This window comes from Eublepharis macularius, chromosome 9 (genome assembly GCF_028583425.1).
Source record: "Eublepharis macularius isolate TG4126 chromosome 9, MPM_Emac_v1.0, whole genome shotgun sequence".
Classification (NCBI taxonomy): Eukaryota; Metazoa; Chordata; class Lepidosauria; order Squamata; family Eublepharidae; genus Eublepharis; species Eublepharis macularius.
This window is the reverse complement of record NC_072798.1, coordinates 38,054,946-38,066,566: the sequence shown is the minus strand read 5'-3', so window position 1 is coordinate 38,066,566 and position 11,621 is coordinate 38,054,946. Positions and strand designations below refer to the sequence as shown.

At 43.4% G+C, this 11,621-nt stretch overlaps 1 protein-coding gene across 1 annotated transcript in view; it reads right to left on the bottom strand.

Annotated features, from left to right (window-relative positions):
* Positions 1-1,992: 1,992 nt before the first annotated feature.
* SYNGR1 (synaptogyrin 1) overlaps positions 1,993-11,621 on the bottom strand; it is a 31,916-nt gene continuing 22,287 nt past the window's right edge. The window contains exon 4 of the mRNA XM_054989453.1: positions 1,993-11,129. Coding sequence (XP_054845428.1) covers positions 11,031-11,129 — 99 coding nt within the window. The 3' untranslated portion in view covers positions 1,993-11,030. The remainder of the gene's footprint in view (positions 11,130-11,621) is intronic.

Below are 11,621 nucleotides of genomic sequence, written 5' to 3'. Positions count from 1 at the left end.
GCTTAGCCTCGAGACTGTCCTTTCTCCCAGGAGGGGGAAGCCCAGATTATTGCTAACTTGCTAAATGATTGATTCCCTTTGGCTAGAGGCTGCTAGTCTTATCTCTGGAGTCTGGCAGTATTCAGTCTTAGCTCAGGCATGTATGCAAAGATATGTGTCAAAATCCTCTAGAGATCTGGGACTGAGATTATACCGAAATGCTAATAGCAAGCTGCTCCCTTCCTTCTTATCTTCGAAGATCACCCCACCTCCCTGCTGCTGGAGTCCTTTTCTATAATCACCTGTGTGGAATTAAAACAGCAGTTCCATCTATGCAACACTAATGGTATAATCTCCCATAATAAAAACCTATCAACACCCATCCACATAAGGGCAAGATCTAACCATTCTAACGATGAAATCCTAAACAGAATTACTCCAGTCGAAGCCTATTGAAGTCATTGCCTGATAAATTCTGTCCAGCAAAAGTCCTGTTTCTCCCTTTAATTTTTATTTTCTTTTTTGGCTTTACATCTTTAAAACATAAGCAGAGCCCTGCTGGCTCAGACCAGTGGTCCATTTAGTCTCGCACCATTTCACACAGCAAACAGTTGCCCTGCAGGGCACAGAGAACGTGCCCCTCCCCCCCTGATGTTGCCTCCCAGCTTGCTGCTTCTGGATATGGATGCTGTCTTCAGTCAGGGTGAGGAGCCATTGATGAACCTCTTCTCCATAAATCTGTCTAAACTCTTTTAAAAGCAGAGCTGTGCTTCTACCATTGCTTCATTACTTCCTCACAATGGTCTTTCTGAATGGATACTTAATTAGTTCCCTTTCACAGAGAGGAAGTTTTGTTGACTTTTTTCCTTTTGGCCAAAGCGATTGTTCATTAATTCGTTTTTTCATCATTGTACTTTAGTAATTCTGTACTTATAGTAATAAACCTAATGAAAGGCAAAGAGAAAACAGTAAAGTGTCTTCCTCCTAAAAGAACAAGAACTGAGTAAAGATCCATTTGCTGGACGACTGCAGTGACTACCACAGCAGTCTTGTCTGGTATACCATCAAGGGACAAGCAACAAGATTAAGGTGAAGATAGCCAAACGATTATGTTTTTAAAAGAGCTCACAGTGCATCTGCTGGGTGCAGTGTGAGCCCAGCTTTCTCCCACCTTTGCAATTGCAATGACATTTCTACTAACACATTGGATGCCTGGTCAGCTGTGAGGGCTGCCCATGGGGTAGCTAGCAGGCCTGGAGAAAAGTGCCCGGCTCCATGAACGGAGGCTAAATGTGGGCAGCTGATACACGGCATGGACCGAAATAACACCACCAGGTATTTATTGTTCAAACTGATACTAAAGGAGGACATTATTCTCTGTCTCTCTTGGCAACCCTATTTCCTGTTTCACTGTGTCAAATGAACTATAATTTTTCCTAATTTTTAAGACCTGTGTGTGTCTATATAACTATATATTCTTTTGTTGCCATGTTAATGTTTAACAGCTTTATTAAAAATGCAGACCTAGTCTGGGAATTGGTGGGGGCTGGCTTCTGGGTGATACTGTCGGGTGCCAGTCAAGCAGTGCAGTGCACAGGTGACTTTTGAAGACATATTCCAACCCCCACCTCCAACTCAACCCTGTAGAGGAAAGACTTGTTGGAATGAAACATGAGGATGCTTCTGAATTGGCCCTACAGTACTTAAAGAGTGTTTTGTCCTCTGCTGTGGAGGGCCATGTTTGGAACTCCCTTTTGGGGGTTTGGTTTGTCTTTGCTTCTTTCAGAAGACAGCTGAGTTGGGCCATTTTTATTTAAGCAGGCATATAATGGTAGGGCAAGGGAAGGATACTGAGGTAATTTATGCTGTGTCCATATTTGATGGTATTTGGAAAAAGCATGTTCTTCGTTCACTAGCTTGTCAAAGGCAGATGATGTAAATAGTCAGTACGATACATTTTTTTAAAGCCAGAAACAAACAAAACAAAACTCACATTTTGATTAATTTTTTTTGTTTTGAATAGAATAACTTTATTGATAACACACACCAGTAGTTACCACCTTCACTTTTTTAAACCACAAATATACAGGACTTCATAAACACAGGTGCCGAGATGGCAGTATTTATGTTAGTTGACTTGGGGGGAAACAGACTAGAGAGAAGAGAGTGTCAGTTCGGAACTGGACATTTGGGGATCCTGTCTAGAGCAGGGCACCCTTTCATTGTCACATATGTATAAATATATATGAATAGTTTTATATTATACATCTTTATATATTATATATACTATACACAGGCAGTAATGCTGCACACGGGGGGGGGGGCGGCGGGGGGCGGCAGAGATCCCCAATGAAGTTGCCACAGGAGGAGTAAGATTGTCAGAAGAAATGGCCTGTGCGGTGCATGAGGCAAAACAAACTTTGATTCAGCTTCTTACTTGTGTTTCAATTCAGAGTCTTAAGGAGATTTGACTTGTCTGTTCTGGTATCAGAAAATTTTCCTTGTACATTTGGAAGGCTCAGGGGGACTGGCAGGATCAAGCACTGAGGCTTCCCCATTTATTCACAAAACAAGTGAGGCAACATGAATGAGGTAAGCATAAGTTCATGTCTCAGAGACAAGGGGAGACCTTAATGTGCCTGCAACAGCTAAGGAATTTGAATGACAAACTGGAGATGATGGTCTCTGTGTTCCTGCCTATTGGCTTGTACATCAAAATGGCATCTACTTCAAAATATGTGACTAAATACACGCATTTGTTTTTATCAGTACCTTCCCTTCTTCCTAGTAGGGCACTTAGGAGCCTACAGGAGGCCTGCCAAAGTTGTGACCACAAATTCAAATGTGGGCCATGCTTGGCCATCTACATTTCTGGTCTTTGCTGCTCTGGCCTTGCTCAGTACCTGACTAGTGGCTGTATTTGGCTCAGTGGCTCACAAGTTGTGCAGGCCCTGGTCTGTTATACTGTTTGGCAGAGATCTAGCCCCAGTGCTGGTAATAGGTATTTAACAATGTTTCTGCTTGTGCGTGCACTTTGTTTTCTCAGTCTGAATATACCACAACTGGAGGTTGCATTCACACTAGAGAAAGCAATCTTTTACAGCATGGTTAAGTGCTTTTAATCTCACTTGAAAGTTGCTTCATCTTTTTTTTTTTAGTAGCAGCCAGGAAACAAAAAAAAAAATTCCCACAGTGGACGCACAAAGTGTGATAGAAAGCATATAAAACTCAAGGACATGCACCTGGGAGCTGTACTTAGCTAAAACTATTTAGTGCATGCTCCACCACATTGTAAGGGCTCACAAGTTGTGTGGGCCACCACATTTTTGTCCTTGACACTTTATTTTCTCGGCACACTATTTTCTAAGGGAGATGTTGGAAGTGTTTTGGTCATCTTATTTACTTACTTCATTTATACCCCACTTTTCTCCTCAATGGGGGACCCAAAGTGGTTTACGCCATTTCCCCTTCTCCATTTTATCCTCACAACAACCCTGTGAGGTAGGTTAGGCTGAAAGTGTGTGACTGGCCAAAGGTCACCCAGCACGCTTCCATGGCAGAGTCGGGGATTTAAACCTGGGTCTCCTAGATCTGACTCCACCACTTTAACCACTACACCACGCTTGTTTGATGCTATATCACTGTGCTTCAGAGTTGCAAAGCTGTTCCCAGCAAAATTATTAAAGAGCAACCACATGATTGCAGCTTTTGGGAGGCCAAGGCATCTCCTTTGCCCCCCGTTTAATGATGGGCTCTCTAAAGGGTGCCATTTCACCAAGCTGAATGGCACCTCATGTTGTGTGATTTTTAAAAAAAAACTAGCACAACTGCACCCAAACAGTTCTTTCCACTGCAAATAATATACCAAAAAAATGAGCAAGGAATCATTACAGAAGACTTGCTGCAGAGCAAGAAGAAAGGTAAAGATCGGCCATCAACTAGGACATGAGCAGGATGTTTATTTCTATGTGAAACAATTTTCCCACCCAATGGAGGTAATGGCAATAATCTAACAAAGTTAGGCATATTTACCTAAATTGTAATCAGTGATTTTAAGTGCACCTAAGCTGTTGGATTGTGGCCAATGAACTTTTCCACATTCAACTGTGGACAAGCAAAAGGCTGAGGATTATCTTGGGTTTTGTGAGGGCACTAGGAAAAATATTTCTGTTTGGATTTAGGGATCCCTAGTTGTCAGTAAATGGGGGGCTGGAGAGGAGGAGGACAATCAGTTTGCATTCATTCAGTTTAAAAGTCTCGACCTACCTCCCACCCCCAGGCCAAGCCTGGTAAAATTTCTGCTAAGAGAACAAACGTTGAAGCGTGGAAAATTTTTTCGTTCCACATCAACACATGAAAGCATGCAATCAACATCAATGAAAGTTTGCAACGACACTGGATTTTCCACCCTCTCAATCCTTATGTCCCATGACTCTCTTTCCATCCAGGGGGAGAGATTAGTATGAAGGACCATTCCCTGACCTGTTATAAAGAAACCTGCTCAGTTTTTCTTTCCCCCTCCTTCAAGCTCTACAGAGTATTGCTTTCAATTAGGGCCATGCAGAGAAGGGCTTAGCTTCTTTTTATGTGCAACAGAGTATGCCAGCCCTACTCTCACTTCCTACTAACATCTAGCCAGGCACCATATAAAGTGAGTCTCTAGCAAGGAGATGTCAATAGGGTCGAGAGGCAACTCACATACACCACCATGCAAACCACACCACTGAGGGAATCCCAACAGCCACTGTAATGGCTCTTCCCCTTTTCACCTGTTAATTGAAATTCTATAAACTCTCCTTTAAGCTTAAAAGGCTGTGGGTAAAATAAATTAACAAAAATCATTACAGAATTTCTAATCTTTCCAAGCATCCTCCTCTTTGCTATAGTGTATTTGTTATGTGGTTGAGTTATGAACAAGCACTCTGCTGGTTTGAGTCCCTCAAGTGCCACAAGCTCAGCAGGTGGCCTTGGGCAAGCAACTTCTCTCAGCCCCAGCTGTATTGTGGGGACAACAGTAACACTTTGTTCACCACTCTGAGTGGACACTGATCTGTCCAGAAGGGCAGTCTATAATCACACAGTTATTATTATTATTTTGGTGCAGCTGTGTCTTTGTATACCCTCCTTTTCCTAGGTCAAGAAAGGCCATTTCCACATAGGTTATCTCCTCGGGTTCAATGCTGTTGTGAAGCAGGATTTTTTCCTGCTCCTCCAGAGCATTGTAGTGCTTTCGTGCACTTCCCAGGATTTCTCCAGCTTTTCTCCAATCTTTCTCAAACTTGCTTTGCTGCAAAAGTTTGGGAAAGATTGCAGAAAATTGTGGATGGATGTGGGGGTGGGGGAGTTTAGAGCTTCCTGCCATGTCAGCATTTTCCCTCCATGAATATTCAATTGCCTATTCAAAAAAAGGAAACATCTCTAGTGGCCTGGGGATGGGCGATGGCTGCTGCTGGGAGACTGGGGCAGAGAAACTGCTGGGATACCTGCCATGTGGAAGCCCTGATGCTTCTGTGCTCTATCAGCATCCACACCAGCAGTAGGAAAATCACCAAAAATGAAAGGTACTGATCAAACGATCTAATGCTTCAAACAATACCTACGTTTTTAAAAAGGGAAACAGCTTCAAACTGGTCAATGTAACCTGATTTATAACACTGGAAGGTCAGGCCCAAGCAGTGTTCTCAAAAGGAGTGTGTGGGGGGCGGATTCTTGTCCCTTTAATATAAGCTTAAAATGTGGAAATGGAAGGCTGAAGCTTTCCATGGCACAGAGGTAAATAACACCCCTTTAAGCTTCTGCTAAAGAGACAGGACTCTTTTCTCCCAAGCCACGTGGCGACCCCAGCCACAACTGGTGAACTAAAGAAGATTGTAGTAGCTTTGTGAGACTGAAGTCCTTGGTTAGATGCACTTTTATAAAGATGCTCTGCTGGCCATTTTGTTTTGTGAAATGTCATGTTGTCAATGGCCCAAAGTCTTAAGGTGGTGTTCTGCTTCTTTACTCTGGACTTCATGTAGGATCCTTGTTTCTAATCTCTTGCTTATGAATGGTTAGCACTATACACCTGCATTTCTTCAGAAATACATGCTTTGGGGGTTCTAAACTAAATTTATTTCATGTCTGCTCTCTTATCATAATTTCTGTATTTATCTGTGTGTGCATGTGTATAAAGTGCTATTAAATTGCAGCCTATCTATGGTGACCCCATATGGTTTTCAAGGCAAGAGACAAACAGAGGTGGTTTGCCATTGTCTGCTTCTATATAGCAATCCTAGACTTCCTTTGTGGTCTCCCATCCAAGTACAAACCAGAGCCAACCCTACTTAGCTTCCAAGATCTGATGACATTGGGCTAGCCTAGACCTGTATAAGATGTATTTCTTTTTAGTCCTCCAACCTTAAAATTTGCCTTTGAGATAAGGAATTAAATGCTTAAGAATGTACTGGCTGTTGCACTGTAGGCTGACTGCTGCATTGACACATCACAAGCCAAGGCACTGAAAGAGTACTGAAGATTTCTCAGTCTGGGATAGGGCAAGTTAGAGCAGGCATTGCTGTTAAAAAGATCACAGTATCTGCTCAAAGTAGCAAAGGCTGCACAGAGATGTCAGCGGAACAGAGTGTGACAAACACTGATAGGCTGATCTCTTTGTAGTCATATTTGTCTGCTCTTAGTTACATCATCATAGCCACATGGTAAGAATTTGTCTACGGTTACACTACAAACTCTGCCCTTGTTTCGTGATGCACTGGCACACCATTAATACATCCAACCATAACTGTTTTATTTCTCAGAGATATAGAATGCATGGAACTCTTAAAGCCTGAGCTATTGACCCCGAAGCACATAGAGCCAGAGAGAAAGAGAGCCAGACCACTAACCTATACGTGTTAACAGATTAGGAACTGGAACACAGGATCTGGCACTAAGCCCTGGGTAATGCAGCAGTGCACCATGTTATTGTTTGGGATCACTTCCAAGATTCCCTTCTCATGGGTAAAGAGGGGACCAGAAAATGGCTCAAGTGGTGTCAGGTGGAAGCAGATATGAAGCTGAGCAGCCGTGAACAGTTTTTCCTCCTGACCTTTCAGTGCACATCTATGGATTGAGTAATCACTATTATTTAGAGTGCCATTCTAGGACGTTAAAGCCTTCTACGTCCATTGACTTCACTGTTGGAATAGCAAATATGAATAGGTGCTAGATATTCCAAACTGATTAACCCCAAAGCATGAGATTTTGTAATGTGCTCCAGCAGGTTTTTGTGGGGCTTTTTTTTTAAGGAATAAGGGATGTGCTTTCTCTGTGGTTCTCCTGACCATCTAAAGATCCTTTTGAAGTATTAGGCTCAGTAACACACATAAGAGGGATATTAAGCTTGGTCACTGATGGCCAACACAACAAACTATCTTCCCTCTCAACTGGGCAAAATGTTATGGTGGGAATTTTGCTAGTCCTTGACCACAACGGTGTATGATGTGGCTTCTTGTGCACTAGAACTAAAATGGTCTTCCCCCTTAATTCCAGGAAAGTGAGAGAATTTGCCCAGTGGGACAGTTCTTTGTCCCACTGGGTGAAGGCCACAGGGCTCATAGTTGAATAGCAAGATTTAACCACCTTTAAAGCTAGTTTTTCCTACAAGTCAGCCTAGTTAGTTGTTTCTCCTCAGGAACAACACTATGGATTGTGATCACTGAGGCTGACTCTACATGGCAAGGTTGCAAGCGGTAAAGAGTTTTGTTTCACTACTTGGTACACGAAGAGAATTCACTGTCATATTAAAAGGGTAATGCTGTGAATGCTATTTTCCAGGCAGTTTTTCCATTCTGGCCATCTCTCTTAAGAAGTCTCAGGGTGTGAGTGCATCCCCCAGCTGCAATCGTATACACACACACTCTCAGAAGGAAACCCAATTGAACTGAATGTGGCTTACCTCTGAGAAATCTTGCAAAGGATAGGACGGTATAGTATTGCTCGCTGACCTGTGAGGTATTGCTTGTTACTAGAGGAATAATTCTGATTATTCTTTCTCTTCCAATATGTAATTTTCTTGACTAGGGAGGACAAGCTTCATATAAACTAAGTGCACAGAAAAAGTTTTGAAAAAGAGGAATTACTTCAGTGTGCCATAGCAAAGCCAAAATACTTTTGTTCCATGGAGCCTTGACTTGCTAGCCAAGACAGCTTAGTATTTTCAGGGGATTTTGGCATGTTGAACTATCCTTGCAAAGGCACTTATCATCCCATCTGACTGCTGAACAGAGGTTCTCCAGACCACAGTTGCCCGTAGGTGGCTCCTTTTCCATTTGAAGCTTACTTTGTACCATGTAATCCTGGTGGAAGCCTTATTAACTGGGCATCCAAATCTGAAGCGACCCTCTCTCGGATCTGGGATTCCATGTAATTTCAGTTCAACACTGTATTTAGTAATGACCAAGTAACATACGTGTTGGAGCATTTATAAGCCATAGTTCCACATGCCAAAACACAATAGGAAAAATGTCACATGATTTCAGCATATGAAAATAATCAGCTTGGTTAGTTGAACTGACATGTTCCTGCCCATGTTAATAGTGGCAGCAAGTTCTCTCATATACCCCTAAGCACACATATACTCTCAACACCTTTTCTCAGGACATTGACAAATAAAAACAGTCAACACATTGGACTGTGTGTTAGCTGACTGTAAAATAGGAGTCCCCCACCTCACCCCACAAGTATAAACCAGTACCTCATGACTAGAGCAACTTCTCACAGCTCTTCTGCCTGTTCTTTTTCAGCCTGGTTTACCTCTTGCCTGCACTTTGTTCATAGCAAGATGGTCACGTAATATTTCTGCCACATGTTCAGAGTGCTGTCAGGCACTCCCCAAGAACGAGCTGAGACCCAGAGTGGCCCCCTGCAGTCCACACTTAAGACAGAAACCATACATAGCCGATTTCCCATGGGAAAATGCAGATAAAGAACCTGGATAAAAAAGGCATCCTAGCATTATAAAAATATCCATCCACAAGAATGAACCAGATTTGAAAGGGGCCAATGTCCGTTTTAGTCTGGAACTATCAAGTCGGTGCAGGCCCTGATGCCAAACTTGGTGAAAGGGTAATTTCAGGCCTACTCAACACCCCTTCCTACATGCATGCCATGTTCACTCTTTACTGCCTTCTGCCTCACTCACCTTTGCCTGACTGCAAGCTCATCGCCACCCCTCACATACAGTTTTGTCTATCCATCCAAGACGTGTTCTCTCTATGCTATTTGCATTTATGCACAGATCCACCTCTGGATCCACCTCTGCCTGTCATCCTCAGTGGTTGTGATTTCCATCACACTGCCCCCCTTTAGGTCCTTCCCTTCTTTTCCCCTTACAGAAGATAACAGCCAGATCTCTTCCTACATCAGCTTTCTATAAAAGGGAGAGAAGAATGATCTCTTAGAATATAGACAGTGAAACCCTTTGGATTCAACATTTCAATCTTGGTAGAGAATTCAGAGGAGCAATGAGGCATTAGGTTTTTCAATTAAAAAAATTACAAAATAAAAATAGAGACCCTAGAAGGCTGGAGGGTGGCCCAGAGAGCCACCTGTTGCTCCGAAATACACGTGTCTGTTTTGCACTTGGCTTGTTGGTAGCAGAGGAGAGTGGGCAGAAGGAAGGGAAAGGGAGAGGGCTCCACAACAGCTCTCAGTAGTTCTGTGCTTGGTACCCCTGGGTGTCAGCATCAAAAGCATCTGCCGAAGGGGGCTGCTGGTACGTCCCCATGCTATCTGTAGTGTCATCTTCATTTGTGTAGGGCGCATAAGGCATGCCAGCCTCCTGGCTCGGGTCTGTGTAGTCCTGGGAGAAGAGGGCTGAATCGGCGCCAAGCAGGTATCGCTGGAATGCCAGAAATGACTGGCCCACCTTTAAAGGGGTGCGTGGCAGCACAAGATAAAAAAAAAATGAGAAGGAAGAAGATACAGAATGGGGAAAAGAAAGGGGAAACACATCAAGGAGAAACAAACAAAAGCTGAATTAGTAGATGTTAGTGCACAAGACATCATTAGTGCATAAGACATTGGGAGTGTTAACAAGTCAAACACAAATGCATTCCAAAACGGTAAGAAGATTCTGACACACCCCACTGAGAGTACAAGTTCGGGAAAGAAACCATAGAGCGAGCCCAGGCAACTAGTCTCCTTACCACCTTGTATCTCACTGTCTTAAGCAAAGGACGGCAGAAGAAAGATTATGTGCATATTCCAATTCACCATACAGACCACAGTGCTTATTTTCAGGGCTAGCCTACATTTATTGCAGGCTTCAGCCTTGCTCAATCTCCTGCTCATTCCAGTGACTAAGGAGGACTAAGCACAGAATATGCTTTGTTGTGCTAGCGTTAGAATGGCCTGGGAGAAAAGGTTTCATTTCTTTATCTGGGGGGGGGGGGGTCCCCATCTTACACATGCAGACACATCTTCAGCAGCTCTGGGGAGGCTAAGTATGCTGGCAGACCGGGAGCCAAGGCAGGTAGTCATTTTCAACATACAAGAATGGCCAAAGCAGTTGCCAAGAGGCCCAGCCTCATTACAAAAAGTTCTTTCCTATGGTCTTTGGCAAAACTAGGATGGAGAAAGGCTCAGAGATAACCGCCTGCCTTCCCACACAATCAACTGGTACTGGAGGAAGAGCAAACCAGAAAGACACAAGAATGATTAGAAGTAGAAAATGTATTTTGGCAATGGCTTGCGGTGGTTAAATAATATTGAGGCTGCTAGAGAAAGGTACATTGGTGTTATTTGGAATTAATTGGGGAGTGGGGCTCAGAGGCAGGAAGCAGAGAAGACGAACAGGCCACATTCTGCTGTCAGCTGCTAAGCGCTAAAGGGCAGGTAGAGGCTCTCCCAAACTCCAAGGCATCTTGGTGTTCTCATTCTCCTCACATCAGCTGCACAAGCACACTCTAAATCAATTTTCTGTTTCTCATCGTCCTTCCTGCCACTCAGCATGGAAACATTTCCACTCCAACAATTTCCGCCCTGATATGCCCAAACTTTCTGGACACTAGGCATTATGGCAGCAGTGGTGGAGAGTTAGGGAACAGTGTGTTGTATTCTTCCTGAAAGGTAATGTCTTCAAGCCTCCGAAAAGCCAGAAACGTCAGCATGCTCTGTAGGGAGAGAACAGGATGTAACAAGGGGCATTAGTGAGAGAAGGATTCAGCAAGGTCCCCTTGGCTGAAATAAAGAATCTTGTGGAAAAAGGGAAGAAAGAGGAAAGGTGGGGTGTCACTGGAGGGCCTCCCCTCCTTTCACAAAGGAGCCTCCTAGGATTGCATATGCCTCCCCCTTCAGGGCCACTGGGCTCTGGCTAAGAAGGTGTCAAAATACCAACCAAATGTAAAAAGCTACATTTAAGAGAATCTTTTAAAAATGGGCAGAACTAGGCCACTGAAAGCACTGGAAAAAAATGGAAAGTGTGCTCAGAATGCAGGAGTTTTGTTACCAAAGAATAAATGAACCATTTGACCACAATGAATATATGCAGGACAGTGGAATATGTCCTATGCCACAGATAAATATTGGACACTGTGTCAATGCTTTTGGTAGATCCATTGGAGTTGTCTGTCTTAAAAACATTTTTTGCAGCATTCATCAGTGAG